Genomic DNA, 26,496 nt, shown 5'->3' on the forward strand with positions numbered 1-26,496 from the left:
CCTCGACTTATTTGACCCCTTGAGTCTGTGATATTGGTGAAGGCCAGTATACGTAAAGTTATAATGTGTAAAAATTATGAAAAATAATTTCTCGAAGGGTCGTGGGACCCCACCCCTCTTTCCATGTTCGAAAAAAATTTCGCTAGTAGACTACTGTCTGTGTCCCAAATTTCATCAAAATCCGTGTAGCCATTCTGGCGTGATTCAGTCGCAAAGACGAAAATATATAATAATTAAATTATAACTGTTCCTAGGGGGCGGGGACCACGCCCCTTTTGAAAAATATATAGCTAGTAGATCCTTCTAGACTATTGGCTATATGTGTGCAAAATTTCATCCAAATCGGTCCAGCCGTTCTTGCGTTATTGAGTCACAAAGACAAACGTCTGGACAAACATCCAAACATCCAAACATCCAAACATCCAAACATCTTAACATCCAAACTTTGCCATTTATAATATACTAGTCTTTACCCGCGGCCCCGTCCGCAAGGAGAAAATGAAATATGTGGGCTATTCACGTTAGCCTGCTTATAAAGTTATCTGTTTAAAATTTTTTTTCTGTCTAATGCATTTTATTTTTGTAATTGAGTAAAAAAAAGAACTTTATGAGCTGATAACCTGATAGGATCCCAAAATGATAACGAAATTATCCAGAAAAAGCCACGAAATGACCCCGACGCTATCGCGGACGGATCCCGAAAACCATCCAGAAACGCCCCGGAAGTGTTTCCAAAGTTCCCGAAGTAGTCCCAAAAAAACCCGAAATGACAACGACACGATTCTAGACTTATCCAGATAACCACACAGAAATGATGCCTGAAGGGTACCAAATTGATCCCGAAATAGTCCCGAAAAAGTTCCGAAATTACTCTGACGGGCTCCCGGACGGATCTCAGAAACCATCCAGAAAATATCCAGGAAGGGTCCCTAAATTATCCCGACTAACTCCAGAAACAGTTCCGAAATGGCTCCGAGGGGATCCACGATGGATCGCGAAAACCATACAGAAATGATTCCGGAAGGATTCCAAAATGATCCCGAAATAGTCCGGAATTGACCCAGATGGGATCCCGCACAGATCCAGAAATGATCCCGGAAGGGTGCAAAAACTATCCCGGAAAAGTAACAAAAAATCCCGAAATGGCTCCTACGGCATCCCGGACGGATCCAGAAATGATCTCGGAAGGGTCCCCAAATGATCCCAAAATGGTCCCGAAATGACCCTGATGGATCCGGCAAACCATCAAGAAATTATGCCGAAAGGGTCCCAAAATGATCCCGAAATAATACAGAAAAAGTCACGAAACGACCCCTAGAGGATCCCCAAATGATCCCTTATTAGCCCCGAAAAGGTCCCGAAATAACCCGACGGGATCCCGGACAAATCCCGAAAACCATCCAGAAATGATGCCGGAAGGAATCCCAAATGATTCCGTAAAAGTCCCGCATTGATTCCGACGGGATCGTCAACGGATACCGAAAATCATCCAGAAGTGACGCCGGAAAGGTCCTCAAATGATCACCTAATAGTCCCGAAATGACCCTTAAGGGGTCATGGTCGGATCCCATAAACCATCCAGAAATGATCCCGATATATTCCCGAAGAAGTCCCGAAATGACCCTGACGGGATCTCGAACGCACCCCTAAATGACCCTGACGGGATCCCGGACAGATCCCGAAATCCATCCAGAAATGATCTTGGGAAGGTCCCAAAATTATCCCGAAATAGTCTCGGAAAAGTTCAGAAATTACCCTGACGGGTTCCCGGACGAATCCTGAAAGCCATCTCTAAATGATCCCGAAAAAGTCCCGAAATGACCCTGACTGGACCCCGAAAGAATCCCGAAAACTATCCAGAAATGATGCCGGAAATGTCCTCAAATGATCACCTAATAGTTCCGAAAAGACCCTGACGGGATCCCGAACGGATCCCGACAACTATCTAGAAATGATGCCGAAAGGGCCCGCAAATGATCCCGTATTAGTCGAGAAAAAGTCCCGAAATGAACCCGACGGGATGCCGGACGAATCCCAAAAACCAGCCAGAAATGATGACGGAAGGGACACCAAATGATCCCGAAAAAGTCCCGCAATAATTCCGACGGGATCCTGAGCGGATACCGAAAACCATCCAGAAGTGATGCCGAAAAGGTCCTCAAATGATCACCTAATAGTCCCAAAATGACCCTGACGGCATCCCGGACAGATCCCGAAATCCATCCAGAAATGATCTTGGGAGGGTCCCAAAATTATCCCGAAATAGTCTGGGAAAAGTCCAGAAATTACCCTGACGGATACCGGACGAATCCTGAAAACCAATCTTAAATGATGCCGAAAAAGTCCCGAAATGACCCTGAAGGGACCCGGAAAGGATCCCGAAAACTAACCAGAAATGATGCCGGAAAGGTCCTCAAATGATCTCCCAATAGTTCCGAAAAGACCCTGACGGGATCCCGAACGGATCCCGACAATTATCCAGAAATGATACCGAAAGGGCCCGCAAATGATCCCGTATTAGTCGAGAAAAAGTCCCGAAATGACCCCGACGGGATGCCGGACGAATCCCAAAAACCATCCAGAAATGATGCCGGTAGGTATCCCAAATGATCCCGAAATAATCCCGAAATGACCTCGTCGGCATCCCGGACGGATACCGAAAATTATCCAGAAATGATGCCGGAAAGATCCACAAATGATCCCCTAATAGTCCCGAAATTACCCTGATGGGATCCCGGACGGATCCCGAAAACCATCCAGAAATGATGCAGGAAGAGCCCCCAAATGATCCCGAAAAAGTCCCCAAATGACCCCGACGAGATCCCACACGGATCCCGAAAACCATCCAGAAATGATGCCGGAAGAGCCCCAAATGATCCCGAAAAAGTCCCCAAATGACCCCGACATACTCCAGAAAAGGTTCCGAAATGGCTCCGAGGGAATCAACGGCGGATCGCGAAAACCATACAGAAATGATTCCGGAAGGATCCCAAAATGATCCCGAAATAGTCCGGAAATGACCCAGATGGGATCCCGCACAGATCCAGAAATGATCCCGGAAGGGTCCAAAAACTATCCCGGAAAAGTAACAAAAAATCCCGAAATGGCTCCTACGGCATCCCGGACGGATCCAGAAATGATCTCGTAAGGGTCCCCAAATGATCCCAAAATGGTTCCGAAATGACCCTGATGGATCCGGCAAACCATCAAGAAATTATGCCGGAAGGGTCCCCAAATGATCCCGAAATAAAACAGAAAAAGTCACGAAACGACCCCTAGAGGATCCCCAAATGATCCCGTATTAGCCCCAAAAAAGTCCCAAAATGACCCTGACGGGATCCCGAAAGGATTCCGAAAACAATACAGAAATGATGCCGGAAAGGTCCTCAAATGATCCCCTAATAGTCCCGAAATGACCGTGACGGGATCCCGACAACTATCCAGAAATGATGCCGAAAGGGTCCGCAAATGATCCCGTATTAGTCGAAAAAAGTCCCGAAAGGACCACGACGGGATCCCGGACGAATCCCAAAAACCATCCAGAAATGATGCCGGTAGGTATCCCAAATGATCCCGAAATAGTCCCGAAATGACCTCGTCGGCATCCCGGACGGATCCCGAAAACCATCCAGAAATGATGCCGAAAGGGTTCCCAAATGATCCCGTATTAGTCGCGAAAAAGTCCCGAAATGACCCCGACGGGATCCCGGACGGATCCCGAAAACCATCCAGAAATGATGCCGAAAGGGTTCCCAAATGATCCCGTATTAGTCGCGAAAAAGTCCCGAAATGACCCCGACGGGATCCCGGACGGATCCCGAAAACCATCCAGAAATGATGCCGGAAGAGCCCCCAAATGATCCAGAAAAAGTCCCCAAATGACCCCGACGATATCCCGGACGGATCCCGAAAACCATCCAGAAATGATGCCGGAAGAGCCCTCAAATGATCCCGAAAAAGTCCCCATATGACCCCGACGAGATCCCGCACGGATCCCGAAAACCATCCAGAAATGATGCCGGAAGAGCCCCCAAATGATCCAGAAAAAGTCCCCAAATGACCCCGACGATATCCCGGACGGATCCCGAAAACCATCCAGAAATGATGCCGGAAGAGCCCTCAAATGATCCCGAAAAAGTCCCCATATGACCCCGACGAGATCCCGCACGGATCCCGAAAACCATCCAGAAATGATGCCGGAAGGGTCCCCAAATGATCGCGAAATAGTCCCGAAATGATTCCGGAATAGTCCCGAAAATGTTCCAAAATAACCCCGACGGGATCCCGGACGGATCCCGTAAACTATACAGAAATGATACCGGAAGGGTCCCAAAATGATCCCGAAATAGTCCCGAAAAAGTCCCGAAATTACCCCGGCGTAATCCCGGACCGATCCCGAAAACCATCCAGAAATGATGCCGAAAGGGTTCCCAAATGATCCCGTATTAGTCGCGAAAAAGTCCCGAAATGACCCCGACGGGATCCCGGACGGATCCCGAAAACCATCCAGAAATGATGCCGGAAGAGCCCCCAAATGATCCAGAAAAAGTCCCCAAATGACCCCGACGATATCCCGGACGGATCCCGAAAACCATCCAGAAATGATGCCGGAAGAGCCCTCAAATGATCCCGAAAAAGTCCCCATATGACCCCGACGAGATCCCGCACGGATCCCGAAAACCATCCAGAAATGATGCCGGAAGAGCCCCCAAATGATCCAGAAAAAGTCCCCAAAAGACCCCGACGATATCCCGGACGGATCCCGAAAACCATCCAGAAATGATCCCGGAAGGGTCTCGATATGACCCTTACGGGATTACAAATAAGGTGAAGCTAATTATAAAACCATGTTAATAAGGCAGCAGGCGCATTGGAGCGAATAAAAAGTTAGATAGAAACATACAGGTAAAGCTAATAAAAGCGTGCTAATAAAAACAATTGATGGAGGGCGGATGGCGGGAGTAGAGGAGAGGACCACTGATCGTTCCTCCAAAATTGTCTAGATCTCGTTCTGTATGTACCAGATACCAAAAACTATTGATTTAGGAGAAAATTTAGATTGAGTTATAACAATTTATGGATTTTACACCAGAGGGGGAGATAAAGGGGGGCGGGCGGAGGGTGTCACTGCTTACTTTGTAAGCCCTCGACTTATTTGACCCCTTGAGTCTGTGATATTGGTGAAGGCCAGTATACGTAAAGTTATAATGTGTAAAAATTATGAAAAATAATTTCTCGAAGGGTCGTGGGACCCCACCCCTCTTTCCATGTTCGAAAAAAATTTCGCTAGTAGACTACTGTCTGTGTCCCAAATTTCATCAAAATCCGTGTAGCCATTCTGGCGTGATTCAGTCGCAAAGACGAAAATATATAATAATTAAATTATAACTGTTCCTAGGGGGCGGGGACCACGCCCCTTTTGAAAAATATATAGCTAGTAGATCCTTCTAGACTATTGGCTATATGTGTGCAAAATTTCATCCAAATCGGTCCAGCCGTTCTTGCGTTATTGAGTCACAAAGACAAACGTCTGGACAAACATCCAAACATCCAAACATCCAAACATCCAAACATCCAAACATCTTAACATCCAAACTTTGCCATTTATAATATATATTAGATTAGATTAGATATATTAGATATATTAGATTGTTGTCTGAAAAAATCATAAGGATCGGTGGTATATATAGTATATATATGGTGGTATATATAGTATATATATATATAGTATCTAATCTAATATATATTATAAATGGCAAAGTTTGGATGTGAAGATGTTTGGATGTTTGGATGTTTGGATGTTTGTCCAGACGTTTGTCTTTGTGACTCAATCACGCAAGAACGGCTGGACCGATTTGGATGAAATTTTGCACACATATAGCCAATAGTCTAGAAGGATCTACTAACTATATATTTTTCAAAAGGGGCGTGGTCCCCGCCCCCTAGGAACAGTTATAATTTAATTATTATATTTTTTCGTCTTTGCGACTGAATCACGCCAGAATGGCTACACGGATTTTGATGAAATTTGGGACACAGACAGTAGTCTACTAGCGAAATTTTTCTCGAACATGGAAAGAGGGGTGGGGGTCCCACGACCCCTTCGAGAAATTATTTTTCAATAATTTTTACACATTATAACTTTATGTATACTGGCCTTCACCAATATCACAGACTCAAGGGGTCAAATAAGTCGAGCGCTTACAAAGTAAGCAGTGACACCCTCCGCCCCCCCCCCCTTTATCTCACCCTCTGGTGTAAAATCTATAAATTGTTATAAATCAATATAAATTTTCTCCTAAATCAATAGTTTTTGGTATCTGGTACATACAGAACGAGATCTAGACAATTTTGGAGGAACGATCAGTGGTCCTCTCCTCTACTCCCGCCATCCGCCCTCCATCAATTGTTTTTATTAGCACGCTTTTATTAGCTTTACCTGTATGTTTCTATGTAACTTTTTATTCACTCCAATGCGCCTGCTGCCTTATTAACATGGTTTTATAATTAGCTTCACCTTATTTGTAATCCCGTAAGGGTCATATCGAGACCCTCCGGGATCATTTCTGGATGGTTTTGGGATCGGTCCGGGATTACGCCGGGGTAATTTCGGGACTTTCTCGGGACTATTTCGGGATCATTTTGGGACCCTTCCGGGATCATTTCTGTATAGTTTTCGGGATCCGTCCGGGATCCCGTCGGGGTTATTTTGGGACATTTTCGGGACTATTCCGGAATCATTTCGGGACTATTTCGCGATCATTTGGGGACCCTTCCGCCATCATTTCTGGATGGTTTTCGGGATCTGTCCGGGATCCCGTCGGGGTACTTTCGGGATTATTTGCGTACCTTTGAGAGATAAATTCTTGATGGTTTCCGGGATCATTACGGGACTTTTTCGGGGTCAGTTTGGGTCCTTTCCGTAATCATTCCTGGATGGTTTTAGGGATCCGTCCGGGATCCCGTCGGCGTCATTTTGGGACTTTTGCGGGATCATTTGGGGTCTCTTCCGGCATCATTTCTGGATGGTTTACGGGATCCGTCCGGGATCCTGTCGGGGTTATTTTGGGACTTTTGCGGGATCATTTGGGGTCTCTTCCAGCATCATTTCTGGATGGTTTTCGGGATCCGTCCGGGATCCTGTCGGGGTCATTTTGAGACTTTTGCGGTATCATTTGGGGTCTCCTCCGGCATCATTTCTGGATGGTTTACGGGATCCGTCCGGGATCCTGTCGGGGTCATTTTGGGACTTTTGCGGGATCATTTGGGGTCTCTTCCGGCATCATTTCTGGATGGTTTACGGGATCCGTCCGGGATCCTGTCGCGGTCATTTTGGGACTTTTGCGGGATCATTTGGAGTCTCTTCCGGAATCATTTCTGGATGGTTTACGGGATCCATCCGGGATCCTGTCGGGGTCATTTTGGGACTTTTGCGGGATCATTTGGGGTCTCTTCCGGCATCATTTCTGGATGGTTTTCGGGATCCGTCCGGGATCCTGTCGGGGTCATTTTGGGACTTTTGCGGGATCATTTGGGGTCTCTTCCGACATCATTTCTGGATGGTTTACGGGATCCGTCCGGGACCCTGCCGGCATCATTGCTAGATGGTTTTCGGGATCCGTCCAGGATCCAATCAGGGTCATTTCGGGACTATTTTGGGATCATTTGGGTTACCTTCCGGCACCATTTCTATATGATTTTGAGGATCCGTCCGGGATCCCTTCGGGGTTATTTCGGGACTTTTTCTCGACTAATACAGGATCATTTGGCGACCCTTTCGGCATCATATCTGGATGCTTTTCGGTATCCGTCCGGGAACCCGTTGGGGTCATTTCGGGACTTTTTCTCGACTAATACGGGATCATTTGGGGACGCTTTCGGCATCATTTCTGGATGGTTTTCGGGATCCGTCCGGGATCCCGTCTTGGTCATTTCGGGACTTTTTCTTGACTTATACGGGATCATTTGGGGACCCTTTCGGCATCATATCTGGATGCTTTTCGGGATCCGTCCGGGAACCAGTCGGGTTCATTTCGGGACTTTTTCTCGACTAATACGGGATCATTTGGGGACGCTTTCGGCATCATTTCTGTATGGTGTTCGGGATCCGTCCGGGATCCCGTCGGGGTCATTTCGAGACTATTTCGGGATCATTTGGGGTACCTTCCGGCATCATTTCTAGATGGTTTTCGGGATCCGTCCGGGATCCCGTCAGGTTCATTACGGAATTATTTCGGGATCCTTTGGGGTACCTTCCGGCATCATTTCTATATGGTTTTGAGGATCCGTCCGGGATTCCGTCGGGGTCATTTCGGGAATTTTTCTCGACGAATACGGGATCATTTGGGACGCTTTCGGCATCATTTCTGGATGGTTTTTGGGATCCGTCCGGTATCCCGTCGGGGTCATTTCGGGACTATTTCGGGATCATTTGGGGTACCTTCCGGCATCATTTCTAGATGGTTTTCGGGATCCGTCCGGGATCCCGTCGGGGTCATTTCGGTACTATTTCGGGATCATTTGAGGTACCTTCCGGCACCATTTCTAGATGGGATTAGGGATCCGTCCGGGATCCCGTCAGGGTCATTTCGGGACTATTTCGGGATACCTTCCGGCATCATTTCTGGATAGTTTTCGGGATCCATCCGGGATCCCGACGGGGTCAATTCAGGACTTTTTCTTGAGTAATACGGGATGATTTGGGGACCTTTTCGGCATTATTTCTGGATGCTTTTCGGGATCCGTCAGGAATCCCGTCGGGGTCATTTCGGGACTTTTTCGGGACTAATACGGGATAATTAGGGGAGCCTTTCGGCATCATTTCTGGATGGTTTTCGGGATCCGTACGGGATCCTGCCAGGGTCATTTCGGGACTATTTCGGGATCATTTGGGGTACCTTCCGGCATCATTTCTATATGATTTTGAGGATCCGTCCGGCATCCCGTCGGGGTTATTTCGGGACTTTTTATCGACTGGTATCGGATCATTAGGGGACCCTTTCGGCATAATTTCTGGATGGTTTTCGGGATCCGTCCGGGATCCCTTCCGGGTCATTTCGGAACTTTTTTGGGACTATTTGGGGATCATTTGGGGTATTTTCCGGCATCATTTCTGTATGGTATTCGGGATCATTTGGGGTCCCTTCCGGCATAATTTCTGGATGGTTTTCGGTCATTTCGGGACTATTAGGGGATCTTTTGAGGACATTCCGGCATCAATTGTGGATAGTTTTTGGGATCCATGAGGATCCCGTCGGGGTAATTTCTGGACTTTTCAGATATTGTTTCGGGATTATTTTGGGTTTCCAAGATCATTTCTGGATGGATTTCGAGATCTGTCCGGGATCCCGTCAGGGTCATTTAGGAGTCCGTTCGAGATCCCGTCAGGGTCATTTCGGGACTATTAGGGGATCATTTGAGGACCTTTCCGGCATCATTTCTGGATAGTTTTCGGAATCCGTCTGGGATCCCGTCGGGGTTATTTCAGGACTTTTTCGGGACTAATACGGGATCATTTTGGGACCCTTCCGGAATCATTACTGTATGGTTTTCGCGATCCGTCGTGGATCCCCTAAGGACCCTTCCTGGATATTGTCTGGATGGTTTTTGAGAACCGTCCGGGAGCCCGTCAGGGTCATTTCGGAACTTTTTCGGGACTATTTTGGGATCATTTTGGTACCCTTCAGGCATCATTTCTTTGTGGTTCTCTGGATAAGTCTAGAATCGTGTCGTTGTCATTTCGGGTTTTTTGGGACTATTCCGGGAACTTTTGGAGACCCTTCCGTGGCATTTCTAAATGGCTTTCGGGATCTGTCCGCGATAGCGTCGGGGTCATTTCGTGGATTTTTCTGGATAATATCGGGATCATTGGGGGATCCTGTCAGGTTATCAGCTCATTTAGTTCTTTTTTTACTCAATTACAAAAATAAAATGTATTGGACAGAAACATCTTTTTAAACAGATAACTTGATAAGCAGGCTAACGTGAATATCCCATATATTTAATTTTCTCCTTGCGGACGGGGCCGCGGGTAAAGGCTAGTATATATTATAAATGGGAAAGTTTGGATGTTTGGATGTTTAGATGTTTGGATGTTTGGATGTTTGGATGTTTGTCCAGACGTTTGTCTTTGTGACTCAATCACGCAAGAACGGCTGGACCGATTTGGATGAAATTTTGCACACATATTGCCAATAGTCTAGAAGGATCTACTAGCTATATATTTTTCAAAAGGTGCATGGTCTCCGCCCCCTAGGAACAGTTATAATTTAATTATTATATTTTTTCGTCTTTGCGACTGAATCACGCCAGAATGGCTACACGAATTTTGATGAAATTTGGGACACAGACAGTAGTCTACTAGCGAAATTTTTTTATTTTTTTTTTAAGAGGGGTGGGGGTCCCACGACCCCTTCGAGCAATTATTTTTTAATAATTTTTACACATTATAACTTTACGTATACTGGCCTTCACCAATATCACAGACTCAAGGGGTCAAATAAGTCGAGGGCTTACAAAGTAAGCAGTGGCACCCTCCGCCCGCCCCTTTATCTCCCCCTCTGGTGTAAAATCTATAAATTGCTGTAACTCAATATAAATTTTCTCCTAAATCAATAGTTTTTGGAATGTGGTACATAAAGATCGAGATCTAAACAATTTTGGAGGAACGATCAGTGGTCCTCTCCTCTACTCCCGCCATCCGCCCTCCATCAGTTGTTTTTATTAGCACGCTTTTATTAGCTTTACCTGTATGTTTCTATGTAACTTTTTATTCGCTCCAATGCGCCTGCTGCCTTATTAACATGGTTTTATAATTAGCTTCACCTTATTTGTAATCCCGTAAGGGTCATATCGAGACCCTTCCGGGATCATTTCTGGATGGTTTTCGGGATCGGTCCGGGATTACGCCGGGGTAATTTCGGGACTTTTTCGGGAATATTTCGGGATCATTTTGGGACCCTTCCGGGATCATTTCTGTATAGTTTTCGGGATCCGTCCGGGATCCCGTCGGGTTTATTTTGGGACATTTTCGGGACTATTCAGGAATCATTCCGGGACTATTTCGCGATCATTTGGGGACCCTTCCGGCATCATTTCTGGATGGTTTTCGGGATCCGTCCGGGATCCCGTCGGGGTACTTTCGGGATCATTTGCGTACCTTCGAGAGATACATTCTTGTTGGTTTCCGGGATCATTACGGGACTTTTTTGGGGTTATTTTGGGTCCCTTTAGGCATCATTTCTGGATGGTCCTCGGGATTCGTCCGGCATCCCGTCGGGGTCATTTCGGGACTTTTTCGCGACTAATACGGGATCATTCGGCATCATTTCTGGATGGTTTTCGGGATCCGTCCAGTATCTCGTCGGGGTCATTTGGGGACTTTTTCGGGACCATTTGGGGCTCTTCCGGCATCATTTCTGGATGGTTTTCGGGATCCGTCCGGGATCTCGTCGGGGTCATTTGGGGACTTTTTCGGGATCATTTGGGAGCCCTTCCGGCATCATTTCTGGATGGTTTTCGGGATCCGTCCGGGATCTCGTCGGGGTCATTTGGGGATTTTTTCGGGATCATTTGGGGGCTCTTCCGGCATCATTTCTGGATGGTTTTCGGGATCCGTCCGGGATCTCGTCGGGGTAATTTGGGGACTTTTTCGGGATCATTTGGGGCTCTTCCGGCATCATTTCTGGATGGTTTTCGGGATCCGTCCGGGATCTCGTCGGGGTCATTTGGGGATTTTTTCGGGATCATTTGGGGGCTCTTCCGGCATCATTTCTGGATGGTTTTCGGGATCCGTCCGGGATCTCGTCGGGGTCATTTGGGGACTTTTTCGGGATCATTTGGGGGCTCTTCCGGCATCATTTCTGGATGGTTTTCGGGATCCGTCCGGGATCTCGTCGGGGTCATTTGGGGATTTTTTCGGGATCATTTGGGGGCTCTTCCGGCATCATTTCTGGATGTTTTTCGGGATCCGTCCGGGATCTCGTCGGGGTCATTTGGGGACTTTTTCGGGATCATTTGGGGGCTCTTCCGGCATCATTTCTGGATGGTTTTCGGGATCCGTCCGGGATCTCGTCGGGGTCATTTGGGGACTTTTTCGGGATCATTTTGGGGCTCTTCCGCCATCATTTCTGTATGGTTTTCGGGATCCGTCCGGGATCCCGTCGGGGTAATTTCGGGACTTTTTCGCGACTAATACCGAATCATTTGGGAACCCTTTCGGCATCATTTCTGGATGGTTTTCGGGATCCGTCCGGGATCCCATCAGGGTAATTTCGGGACTATTAGGGGATCATTTGGGGACCTTTCCGGCATCATTTCTGGCTAATTTTCGGGATCCGTCCGGGATGATGACGAGGTCATTTCGGGACTATTTTGGGATCATTTGGGATACCTACCGGCATCATTTCTGGATGGTTTTTGGGATTCGTCCGGGATCCCGTCGGGGTCATTTCGGGCCTTTTTCTCGACTAATACGGGATCATTTGCGGACCCTTTCGGCATCATTTCTGGATAGTTGTCGGGATCCCGTCACGGTCATTTCGGGACTATTAGGGGATCATTTGAGGACCTTTCCGGCATCATTTCTGGATTGTTTTCGGAATCCTTTCGGGATCCCGTCAGGGTCATTTTGGGACTTTTTCGGGATCATTTAAGGATGGCTTTCAGGATTCGTCCGGGAAACTGTCAGGGTAATTTCTGGACTTTTCCGAGACTATTTCGGGATCATTTTGGGACCTTCCCAAGATCATTTCTGGATTTCGGGATCGGTCCGGGATGCCGTCAGGGTCATTTTGGGACTATTAGGTGATCATTTGAGGACCTTTCCGGCATCACTTCTGGATGGTTTTCGGTATCCGTTCAGGATCCCGTCGGAATCATTGCGGGACTTTTTGGGATCATTTGGGGTCCCTCCCAAGATCATTTCTGGATGGATTTCGGGATCTGTTCGGGGTCCATTCAGGGTCATTTAGGGATTCGTTCGAGATCCCGTCAGGGTCATTTCGGGACTTCTTCGGGACTATATCGCGATCATTTCTGGATGGTTTACGAGGTCCGTCCTGGATCCCTTAAGGGTCATTTCGGGACTATTGGGTGATTATTTGAGGACCTTTCCGGCATCACTTCTGGATGATTTTCGGTATCCGTTCGGGATCCCGTCGGAATCAATGCGGGACTTTTACGGAATCATTTGGGATTCCTTCCGGCATCATTTCTGGATGGTTTTCGGGATTTGTCCGTGATCCCATCGGGGTTATTTCGGGACCTTTTCGGGGCTAATACGGGATCAGTTGGGGATCCTCTAGGGGTCGTTTCGTGACTTTTTCGGTTTTATTCGGGATAATTTGGGGACCCTTCCGGCATAATTTCTTGATGGTTTGCCGGATCCATCAGAGTCATTTCGGGACCATTTTGGGATCATTTGGGGACCATTCCGAGATCATTTCTCGATCCGTCCTGGATGCCGTAGGAGCCATTTCGGGATTTTTTGTTACTTTTCCGGGATAGTTTTTGGACCCTTCCGGGATCATTTCTGGATCTGTGCGGGATCCCATCTGGGTCATTTCCGGACTATTTCGGGATCATTTTGGGATCCTTCCGGAATCATTTCTGTATGGTTTTCGCAATCCGTCGTTGATTCCCTCGGAGCCATTTCGGAACTTTTTCTGGGGTATGTCGAGGTCATTTGGGGACTTTTTCGGGATCATTTGGGGGCTCTTCCGGCATCATTTCTGGATGGTTTTCGGGATCCGTCCGGGATCCCGTCGGGGTCATTTCGGGACTTTTTCTCGGCTAATACGGGATCATTTGGGGACCCTTTGGATATCATTTCTGGATAGTTTTCAGGATCCGTCCGGGGTCCGGACGGGGTCATTACGGGACTATTTCGGGATCATTTGGGGTACCTACCGGCATCATTTCTGGATGGTTTTCGGTATCCGTCCAGGATCTCGCCGGGTCATTTGGGGACCTTTTCGGGATAATTTGCGGGTCCGGCATCATTTCTGGATGGTTTTCGGGATCCGTCCGGGATGCCGTCAGGACTTTTTCGCGACTAATAAGGGATCATTTGGGAACCCTTTCGGCATCATTTCTGGATGGTTTTCGGGATCCGTCCGGGATCCCATCAGGGTAATTTCGGGACTATTAGGGGATCATTTGTGGACCTTTTCGGCATCATTTCTGGATAATTTTCGGTATCCGTCCGACGAGGTCATTTCGGGATTATTTCGGGATCATTTGGGATAGATACCGGCATCATTTCTGGATGGTTTTTGGGATTCGTCCGGGATCCCGTTGGGGTCATTTCGGGACTTTTTCTCGACTAATACGGGATCATTTGCGGACCCTTTCGGCATCATTTCTGGGTAGTTGTCGGGATCCGTTCGGGATCCCGTCACGGTCATTTCGGGACTATTAGGGGATCATTTGAGGACCTTTCCGGCATCATTTCTGGATAGTTTTCGGAATCCTTTCGGGATCCCGTCAGGGCCATTTCGGGGCTTTTTCGGGATCATTTAAGGATGGCTTTCTGGATTCATCCGGGAACCAGTCAGGGTAATTTCTGGACTTTTCCGAGACTATTTCGGGATCATTTTGGGACCTTCCCAAGATCATTTCTGGATGGATTTCGGGATTTGTCCGGGATGCCGTCAGGTTCATTTTGGAACTATTAGGTGATCATTTGAGGACCTTTCCGGCATCACTTCTGGATGGTTTTCGGTATCCGTTCAGGATCCCGTCGGAATAATTGCGGGGCTTTTTCGGGATCATTTCTGGATAGTTGTCGGGATCCGTTCGGGATCCCGTAAGGTCTTTTCGGAACTATTAGGAGGTCATTTGAGGACCTTTCCGGCATCATTTCTGGATAGTTTTCGGGATCCTTTCGGGGTCCCATCAGGGTCATTTCGAGAATTTTTCGGCAACATTTAAGATTGGTTTTCAGGATTCGTCCGGGATCCCGTCAGGGTAATTTCTGGACTTTTCCGAGACTATTTCGGGATCATTTTGGGACCTTCCCAAGATCATTTCTGGATGGATTTCGGGATCTGTCCGAGATGCCGTCAGAATCATTTTGGGACTATTAGGTGATCATTTGAGGACCTTTCCGGCATAACTTCTGCATGGTTTTCGGTATCCGTTCAGGATCCCGTCGGAATAATTGCGGGACTTTTTCGGGATCATTTGTGGTCCCTTCCGGCATCATTTCTGGATGGTTTTTGGGATTTGTCCGGGATCCCGTCGGGGTCATTTCGGGACTTTTTCTCGACTAATACGGAATCATTTGCGGGCCCTTTCGGCATCATTTCTAGATAGTTGTCGGGATCCGTTCGAGATCCCGTCAGGGTCTTTTCGGAACTATTAGGAGATCATTTGAGGACCTACCCGGCATCATTTCTGGATAGTTCTCGGGATCCTTTCGGGGTCCCATCAGGGTCATTTCGGGACTTTTTCGGGATCATTTAAGGATGGCTTTCAGGATTCGTCCGGGAACTCATCAGGGTAATTTCTGGATTTTTCCGAGACTATTTCGGGATCATTTTGGGACCTTCCCAAGATCATTTCTGGATGGATTTCGGGATCACTCCGGGATGCCGTCAGGGTCATTTTGGGACTATTAGGTGATCATTTATGGACCTTTCCGGCATCACTTCTGGATGGTTTTCGGTATCCGTTCAGGATCCCGTCCGAATCATTGCGGGACTTTTTCGGGATCATTTGGGGTCCCTCCCAAGATGATTTCTGGAGGGATTTCGGGATCTGTCGGTCCGTCCCGGATCCCTTAAGGGTCATTTCGGGACTATTAGGTGATCATTTGAGGACCTTTCCGGCATCACTTCTGGATGATTTTCGGTATCCGTTCGGGATCCCGTCGGAATCATTGCGGGACTTTTTCGGAATCATTTGGGATCCCTTCCGGCATTATTTCTGGATGGTTTTCGGGATTTGTCCGGGATCCCGTCGGGGTTATTTCGGGACCTTTTCGGGGCTAATACGGGATCAGTTAGGGATCCTCTAGGGGTCGTTTCGTGACTTTTTCTGTTTTATTTCGCGATCATTTGGGGACCCTTCCGGCGTAATTTCTTGATGGTTTGCCGGATCAATCAGGGTCATTTCGGGACCATTTTGAGATCATTTGGGGACCCTTCCGAGATCATTTCTGGATCCGTCCGGGATGCCGTAGGAGCCATTTCGGGATTTTTTGTTACTTTCCGGGATCTGTGCCGGATCCCATCTGGGTCATTTCTGGACTATTTCGGGATCATTATGGGATCCTTCCGGAATCATTTCTGTATGGTTTTTGCGATCCGTCGTGGATCCCCTCGGAGCCATTTCGGAACTTTTTCTGGAGTATGTCGGGATAATTTAGGAACCCTTCCTGGATATTTTCTGGATGGTTTTGAGATCTGCCCGGGAGCCCGTCAGGGTCATTTCGGAACCTTTTCGGGATCATTTTGGAACACCTTCAGGGATCATTTCTGTGTGGTTCTCTGGATACGTCTAGAATCGTGTCGCTGTCATTTCGGGTTTTTTGGGACTATTCGGGAACTTTTGGAGACCCTTTCGGGGCATTTCTGGATGATTTCGGGATCCGTCCGCGATAGCGTGGGGGTCATTTCGTAGCTTTTTCTGGATAATTTCGGGATCATTTGGGATCCTATCAGGTTATCAGCTCATTTAGTTCTTTTTTTTACTCAATTACAAAAATAAAATGCATTAGACAGAAAACAAAATTTTAAACAGATAATAAGCAGGCTAACGCGTATAGCCCATATATTTAAATTTCTCCTTGCGGACGGGGCCGCGGGTAAAGGCTAGTATATATATATTTTCGCAATTTTAGCCCCATTTTAACAGCTAGAAGCTTCAAATTTCACCAAATGCTTACGCATATAGCATATATTGTTGTCTGAAAAAATCATAGAGATCGGTGGTATATATATTATATACTTCATATAAACTGTCATTTTTGCCCCTTTTTTACGGCTAGAAGCTTCAAAATTCATCAAATTTCATCAAATAGTTACCTTTAGGATATATTGTTGAAATACGGGATTCGTAGTCATAGTTTTTACACGCAGACCACAAAAAACTTGAAACTTTGCATCCTCACACAAAGTACCTACCTATTTTTTATTTTATATTTATCTTAAAAATCGTTTAGGTATGTAGATCTGTTCATTATATATTTCTTATCTTATACATCCGATTATTCGGAGATTACGAACGGCATAAGATTATTGTTCAGCCCCATTCATGAAAGGTATGAAGTCTTCGGCACAGCTGAAGACAGTCCCGTCCTTACTTGTTTTATACTCAGTTGAGCAGAGCTCAGAGAGTATATTAAGTTTGATTGGATAACGGTTGGTTGTACAGGTATAAAGGAATCGAGATAGATATAGACTTCCATATATCAAAATCATCAGGATCGAAAAAAAATTTGATTGAGCCATGTCCGTCCGTCCGTACGTCCGTTAACACCATAAATTTTGAGGTATCTTGATGAAATTTAGTATGTAAGTTCCTACGCACTCATCCCAGATCGCTATTTAAAATGAACAATATCGGACTATAACCACGCCCACTTTTTCGATATCGAAAATTTCGAAAAACCGAAAAAGTGCAATAATTCATTACCAAACACAGATAAAGCGACGAACCTTGTTAGGTGAGTTGAACTTATGACGCAGAATAGAAAATTAGTAAAATTTTGGACAATGGGCGTGGCACCGCCCACTTTTAAAAGAAGGTAATTTAAAATTTTGCAAGCTGTAATTTGGCAGTCGTTGAAGACATCATGATGCAATTTGGCAGGAACGTTACTCCTGTTACTATATGTACGCTTAATAAAAATTAGCAAAATCGGAGAAGGACCACGCCCACTTTTAAAAAAAAATTTTTTAAAGTAAAATTTTAACAAAAAATTTAATATATTTACAGCCTATAAGTAAATTATGTCAACATTCAACTGCAGTAATGATATGGTGCAACAAAATACAAAAATAAAAGAAAATTTCAAAATGGGCGTGGCTCCACCCTTATCAATCCTTTTGAAATTTGGTAGGGGCATAGATTTTATGACGTTAACTGTTTTCTGTGAAAATGGGCGAAATCGGTTGAAGCCACGCCCAGTTTTTATACACAGTCTTCCGTCTGTCCTTCCGCATAGCCGTTAACACGATAACTTGAGCAAAAATCGACATATCTTTACTGAACTTAGTTCACGTACTTATCTGAACTCACTTTATATTGGTATAAAAAATTGACGAAATCCGACTATGACCACGCCCACTTTTTCGATATCGAAACTTACGAAAAATGAAAAAAATGCCATAATTCTATACCAAATACGAAAAAAGGGATGAAACATGGTAATTGGATTGGTTTATTGACGCGAAATATAACTTTAGAAAAAACTTTGTAAAATGGTTGTGATACCTACCATATTAAGTAGAAGAAAATGAAAAAGTTCTGCAGGGCGAAATAAAAAACCCTTGAAATCTTGGCAAGTATTACGTATATAAATAAATTAGCGGTATCCAACAGATGATGTTCTGGGTCACCCTGGTCCACATTTTGGTCGATATCTGAAAACGCCTTCACATATACAACGACCACCATTCCCTTTTAAAACTCTCATTAATACCTTTAATTTGATACCAATATCGTACAAACACATTCTAGAGTCACCCCTGTTCCACCTCTATGGCGATATCTCGAAAAGGCGACCACCTATACAACTACCACCACTCCCTTTTAAAACCCTCATTAATACCTTAAAATTCTAGGGTCACCCCTGGTCTACCTTTCTGGAGATATCTCGAAACGGCGTCCACCTATGGAACTAAGGATTACTCCTTTTAAAATACTCCTTAAAACACCTTTCATTTGATACCCATATCGTACAAACAAATTCTAGAGTCAACCCTGATCCACCTTTATGGCGATATCCCTAAATGGCGTCCACCTGTAGAACTATGGCCCACTCCCTCATAAAATACTCTTTAAGGCCTTTCATTTGATACACATGTCATACAAACACATTCCAGGGTTTCCCTCGGTTCATTTTCCTACATGTTTATTTTCCCTTATGTTGTCACCATAGCTCTCAACTGAGTATGTAATGTTCTGTTACACCCGAACTTAACCTTCCTTACTTGTTTTAAATTCAAAATCACTTAACTAGAATCATAAGCATCCGATCAAATACTATGGGGCTTAGTCATAGTCAAATTAAATGTGATTTTAAGTTAGATAAACGTTTTTGACACAATTTTATAAGCGCTATCTGTCAAAAATGCTTAAACTAACTTAAAATCACATTTTATTTCGACTTCCCAATGACTTAAGTGGTCGCTTTTTTGTTTTCCATTCCGGCTTTTCAGCAAAATTTCCGAAAATAGCCGATCAGCTTTGACAAAGTCTTCAGGTTATTCTAAAGGAAAAGGGTGGAATAGGTTACACGACAAAATTCCTGAATATGAAAATAGTCAAAATCATAAAACTTGCTATATAGAGTGGCGCCAATATGAAATGAGAATTCGAAATGCAAGTTCAGTGGATTTTCTCTTAGAGGAAACCCTTAAAAATGAAGCAGCTCGCTGGAGAGAGATGCTTCGCAAAATTCTTGATGTTGTTTTATTTCTTGGAGAAAAAGGATTGGCATTTAGAGAGGATAATTCATTAATCGGAAATCTAAAAAATGGAAACTTTCTTGGTATTTTGGAACTGATCAGCAATTATGACCCCCTATTTTATCAACATTTGGAGAAGGTGAGGGAATCTCAAACGAAAAAGTATCGCTTCCAAGCACATTATTTGTCTGATGGAATACAAAATGAGCTCATAGAAATCTGTGCAAGTCAAGTAATTAGAAAGATAGAAGGCGAGAGAAAGTCCGTCAAGTATTACACAGTAATAGTGGATGCAACCCCTGATTCAGCGCATATTGAGCAGACTGTTTTTATATTGTGTTATGTTTTATTAGACAGGGACTCCGGAAAATGGAAAATCCAAGAACGCTTCTTAGAGTTTGTCGATTGTAACGCAAAAACAGGAAAAGCTATCGCTGAGCTGATTCGCAGCACTCTAAAAAAGCACAATATTCCACTGGATGACTGCCGTGGGCAAGGGTATGATAATGGCAGTAATATGAACGGTCATTAAAAAGGAGCGCAGAGTCATATCCTGAGAGATAACTCCCTAGCAATATTTGCACCTTGTGCTTGTCTTAGTTTAAATTTATGTGGAGTGCAAGCTGCTGCAGGACATTTTTCGGTATTATGCAGACATTTTATAATATCTTTAGCGCAAACCCTCTGAGATGGGAAATTCTCAAGGAAAAAACTAATTACTCCTTGCACAGCATATCACAAACACGATGCTGCTCGTGTGGATAGTGTGAAGCCTTTCGCAACTCATATTTCCCAAATATTGAAAGCTATCGATGAAATCAAGCTTTTGAATCTGAGTTCAGAAACAGTAACGGATTTGGAAGGTATTGAAGCATATATGGGGAAATTTGAGTGTATCCTCTTAGCCTCCATTTGGCTCAAAGTGTTGATGGTAATCAACCATCGAAATCTGGTACTGCAAGCTAGAAATGCCACACTGGACGTGGAAACAGAAAATATTCGTAGCCTGATTGATGAGTTGAAGAAGTTCAGCGATCAATGGTCGATCATACTTCAAGAATGTAGGGTTCTGGCAGGGAGTATGGGAGTTGTGAATACCTTCGCAGAGAAAAGAAGGAAGATAATAAAGCGCCAATTCGATGAATTACCTGGCGAATCACCTGAGTGTGATTCCGAAACTCAATTCAAACAGCAAGTTTTTTACCTTCTTTTGGATTGCTTGATTGGTAACATGACAAGACGTTTCGAAGCCGTAAATGACATTGCGATTAAATTTAGTTTTTTGTGGAAGTATCAGAATCTGACGGTAGAAGAGCTCAAAAAAAAGGCAGCGGCATTCTGCACGATTTATTGTATAGATATTTCTACGGATCTAATAGATGAAATCATTCATCTCAAAGCCCTCCACTTAGCAAATTTTGGGATGTGATTCGCTGCTACCATTTCAACTTCTGAACAAATTTCATGACTTGAAGATGGAAGTATTATTTGCGAACATCTGCATAGCATTAACAATATTTTGCACATTTCCAATCAGTGTGGCTAAAGGGGAGCGTTCTTTTAGTCTATTGTCTGGCGTGAAAAATTGTTTACGTTCTACTATGAGCCAAAATCGCTGTGTCAGAAACTCTGTACGGTGGACATTTTTTTGGCTTTACATATATTTGGTTGACATAAGTAAACAAAAAAAACTGTGTTCATGTTTTTTGTTTTAAATATTTCTTCATAACTAGTTATGGCGTCGGCCGATGTAGAGTCTGATACTACGTACAAACACACACCAAATTGGCAATTTATATCATTTGGGCAATTTATTACGCAATTTATCATATAATAAATTGCCAATTTACAAAAATTTTGTAATAAATTGTTTCAAACTGCAAATGCAACATTGTAAAGTGTGTTAATTGAGTAGATTTAAACGTCGGCTCAACTATATGGTTGGCTCAACTAATCAGCAGATTTTACTTTTTTCGTGTCGCTGAAGTAGGGATTGTCAAAAGAAGATGTCAAACTCAAAATGAAACCAAAAAATTGAACACATTTTCTTACAACACACAAAAATTTCAAAGTTTTATGTTTTCATTCCATTCCATTCGCCTAATACCAAGTATGCTGTTGCAGCTATCAAATTACTATTGTGTAAGCTATATTGAGTTGTATGAATACCACTCAATTTAAATCGAAATTGCCTCAGTTTATTTTTCTGTTTGAACATAGTATGATAGTTTTTTAATATTTTTATGTCAGCGAAAAAAATGTTAAAGCAAAAAAATAAAATAAATAAAAATCCGCCATCGGAAAATTCTGATACTCTTAAAAAAAATCTAAGCCATATCAGAATGCGTAGCTTGAAACAAGGAATTCCTTAAGCCATTTGCCTTCGTCTTATACATATGTATGTATTTTGAGATATCTTTTTAAAATTTAGTATATGGATTCCAGGGCACCCTTCACTTTTTAAAATAATAATAAATAAATAATGGATCGTAGACAGTATTATTGCATTGTCATATGAAATATGTAGATATTTTTGAAAATGGGCATTGCACTCGCTTTTCTTGAACATGGGTTTCTCTGCAGTTCGGAAACATCAACTCGAATGAGGAACCACGATAGCACTATGGACACATTTTGTCTAACCTAACCAACATACGGCACAACAACTTTTTACACAAATTATTATTTCAATTTTATTAATTTCGGTACTACGATTGAAGCCCACTGTTGGCTCCATTACTTGTTTGTTCAATTATGTAACAATTAAAATAGTTCGCACTCATTTTATTTCTAAATTAGTTCTCTTATTCATGCCAATGCTTTTAGGTCACTCAATGAGGTAAGATATTCATTCGTGTATAAGCATTACTCACCGTATTCTCATAAAATTGTCCATGCAAATCGGGCTTTGTGCCGCAACGTGAGTAAGATATCCGAAAGGAGAAAAATGTTTTACCCGTCGAGGGTGGCACATAAACACAACGCGGGTCACTATGTTGTCCTATTGTGGGAACACAAAAATTTTATGTAGGTTATTAAAAGTATATCAAACAAAAAATATTTATACCTTTTGAACTGACGATACCCTCGAATGGATGTGAAAATGTCAAATGCACATCCATATGATCCTTACCGCACATCACCTCTAAAGACACTATGTTTGGCATTCCCTCTGGCCTTTCCATGGGCCACAATTCATTACCAGCTAAGACTAAACTAAACTAAAAAGAGATGGCGTAAAAGAATAGATTAAAAACAAATACTTCCATGTAAACGTAAACATAAAAAATTAACGAGAGGTTGATAAGGGGATAACATCGTTTAAATGTATGTTATTACTGGAAAAAATGTGTATAATTTTAATTAATATTATTCACACAAATGTTACGAATCTGATACAAATATATAAATGTATACGACTGTGCTAGGAGAATACTCAACCCATTGACAGTCTGGCCATGTGGCAAGCAGACGTGCTGGCATTTAGGCGCTCCCGCATTGTCTTTGTGTCAGCTTATGTTTAGTTGAAAGTTGAGCGCGAGGTTATTACTTCGACAGGCCGACAAGTTGTCGTCAATCCGCCAGAGCGACACACATCTAGCGTAGCGTGAAAGAGTGTTAAGTGAGTTGCATGTGAGTGAGTTGAGATTCTTGATGAATGTGGCAACTGTGTCTTGACCCAATTTTGTCTTCTACCAATCGCTTATAATGCGCTCAGTGCAATACTTCTCTGCTTTTTTTGTCTCATTTCTTTTTTTCTTTTTGCACAAATGTTTGCAGCCTGGTTATAAATTAAAAGAATATTATGCGCATGTAAAAGTTAAGTGCAGCGGAAAAAAAGAAGAAAATATACGAACGCACGCGGCAGGCACATACAAACACACTTGGCCTGACTGGGAAAATGGGGGAAAATGGTTTGGCGAGAAGATACTTCTGCTGCAGTTTGTATGTTTTTTTAAGCGAGTTGGTAGCAGCTTCTTGACTTACTTTTGAGCTTCGTTCTTTTTTTTTTTGCCTTTGTGCTACTAAACAAATAACAATTTTACTTACTCATATTTACTTACAACAACCAACTACTGTGTTTGCTACTCAGTACGCTACTTCAGTGATCTAGTGCTTAAGGCATACATTCACACAAACTTTATTTCACATGGTAAATGTGTTTTTTCTTCGGCTTAAATTCATTTCTAATTGCAAATGCAATTTTCATGTCGTATAGTCAAAAAAAAAAAAAACCAAAAAAAGAGTGTATAATCTTTGAAATGTTGGTTTTGTACTTTGTTATACCGCGCTAATTAAAACCATTTTGAGATCCTTTTTATACTCAGTTGAGCAGAGCTCACAGAGTATATTAACTTTGATTGGATAACGGTTGGTTGTACAGGTATAAAGGAATCGAGATAGATATATACTTCCATATATCAAAATCATCAGTATCGAAAAAAAATTTGATTGAGCCATGTCCGTCCGTCCGTCCGTCTGTCCGTTAACACGATAACTTGAGTAAATTTTGAGGTATCTTGATGAAATTCGGTATGTCGATTTCTGGGCACTCACCTCAGATCGCTATTTAAAATGAACGATATCGGACTATAACCACGCTCACTTTTTCGATATCGAAAATTTCGAAAAACCGAAAAAATGCGATAATTCATTGCCAAAGGCGGTTAAAGCGATGAAACTTGGTAGATGGGTTGACGTTATGACGCAGAATAGAAAATTAGTAAGATTTTGGACAATGGGCGTGGCACCGCCCACTTTTACAAGAAGGTAATTTAAAAGTTTTGCAAGCTGTAATTTGGCAGTCGTTGAAGATATCATGATGAAATTTGGCAGGAACGTTACTACTATTACTATATATGTGCTAAATAAAAATTAGCAAAATTGGATGAAGAACACGCCCACTTTTTAAAAAATTTTTTTTTAAAATTCAAATTTTAACAAAAAATTTAATATGTTTACTGTATATAAGTAAATTAAGTCAAAATTCAACTCCAGTAATGATATGATGCAACAAAATACAAAAATAAAAGAAAATTTCAAAATGGGCGTGGCTCCGCCCATTTTCATTTAGTTTGTCTAGAATACTTTTAATGCCATAAGTCGAACAAAAATTTACCAATCCTTCTAAAATTTGGTAGGGGCATAGATTCTATGACGGTAACTGTTCTCTGTGAAAATGGGCGAAATCGGTAGAAGCCACGCCAAGTTTTTATGCACAGTCCACCGTCTGTCCTTCCGCTCGGCCGTTAACACAATAACTTAAGCAAAACCCGATATATCTTTACTAAACTTAGCCCACGTACTTATCTGAACTCACTTTATCTTGGTATAAAAAATGGCCGAAATCCGACCATAACCACGCCCACTTTATCGATATCGAAAATTACGAAAAATGAAAAAAATGCCATAATTCTATACCAAATACGAAAAAAGGGATGAAACATGGTAACTGGATTGGTTTATTGACGCAAAATATAACTTTGGAAAAAACTTTGTAAAATGGGTGTGACACCTACCATATTAAATGAGAAAGTTCTACAAGCCGAAATCAACAGCCCTTGGAATCTTGGCAGGAATACTGTTAGTGGTATTGCATATATAAATAAATTAGCAGTACCCGACAGATCATTTTCTGGATCAGCTGGTCCACATTTTGGTCGATATCGCGAGAACGCCTTCACATATACATCTAAGGGCCACTCGCTTTTAAAACCCTCATTAATACATTTAATTTGATATCCATATCGTACAAACACATTCTACAGTCACCCCTGGCCCACCCTAATGGCGATATCTCGAAAAGGCGTCCACCTATAGACCTAATGCTCACTCCCTCTTAAAATGCTCAGTAACACCTTTCGTTTGATACCCATATCGTACAAACATTCTAGAGTCACCCCTGGCCCACCCTAATGGCGATATCTCGAAAAGGCGTCCACCTATAGACCTAATGTCCACTCCCTCTTAAAATGCTCAGTAACACCTTTCGTTTGATACCCATATCGTACAAACATTCTAGAGTCACCCCTGGCCCACCCTAATGGCGATATCTCGAAAAGGCGTCCACCTATAGACCTAATGCTCACTCCCTCTTAAAATGCTCAGTAACACCTTTCGTTTGATACCCATATCGTACAAACATTCTAGAGTCACCCCTGGCCCACCCTAATGGCGATATCTCGAAAAGGCGTCCACCTATAGACCTAATGCTCACTCCCTCTTAAAATGCTCAGTAACACCTTTCGTTTGATACCCATATCGTACAAACATTCTAGAGTCACCCTTGGTCCACCTTTATGGCGAAATCTCGAAAAGGCGTCCACCTATAGAACTAAGGATTACTCCCTTTTAAAATACTCATTACCACCTTTCATTTGATACCCATATCGTACAAACACATTCTAGAGTCACCCTGGCCCACCCTAATGGCGATATCTCGAAAAGGTGTCCACCTATAGACCTAATGCCCACTCCCTCTTAAAATGCTCAGTAAAACCTTTCGTTTGATACCCATATCGTACAAACATTCTAGAGTCACCCTTGGTCCACCTTTATGGCGATATCTCGAAAAGGCGTCCACCTATAGAACTAAGGATTACTCCCTTTTAAAATACTCATTACCACCTTTCATTTGATATCCATATCGTACAAACACATTCTAGAGTCACCCCTGGCCCACCCTAATGGCGATATCTCGAAAAGGCGTCCACCTATAGACCTAATGCCCACTCCCTCTTAAAATGCTCAGTAACACCTTTCGTTTGATACCCTTATAGTACAAACATTCTAGAGTCACCCCTGGCCCACCCTAATGGCGATATCTCAAAAAGGCGTCCACCTATAGACCTAATGCCCACTC

At 43.5% G+C, this 26,496-nt stretch overlaps 1 protein-coding gene across 2 annotated transcripts in view; it reads right to left on the reverse strand.

Moving 5' to 3' along the window:
- Nucleotides 1-26,496, reverse strand: part of m (miniature) — a 231,310-nt gene that overhangs the window by 35,340 nt on the left and 169,474 nt on the right. For both annotated transcript variants that reach the window (XM_067779048.1, XM_067779047.1), the window contains exons 3-4: nt 22,702-22,855; nt 22,508-22,635 (exon numbers count right to left, since the gene is read on the reverse strand). In XM_067779048.1, coding sequence (XP_067635149.1) covers nt 22,508-22,635; nt 22,702-22,855 — 282 coding nt within the window. The remainder of the gene's footprint in view (nt 1-22,507; nt 22,636-22,701; nt 22,856-26,496) is intronic.

This window comes from Eurosta solidaginis, chromosome 4, assembly GCF_040869045.1.
Source record: "Eurosta solidaginis isolate ZX-2024a chromosome 4, ASM4086904v1, whole genome shotgun sequence".
NCBI classification, from domain to species: domain Eukaryota; kingdom Metazoa; phylum Arthropoda; class Insecta; order Diptera; family Tephritidae; genus Eurosta; species Eurosta solidaginis.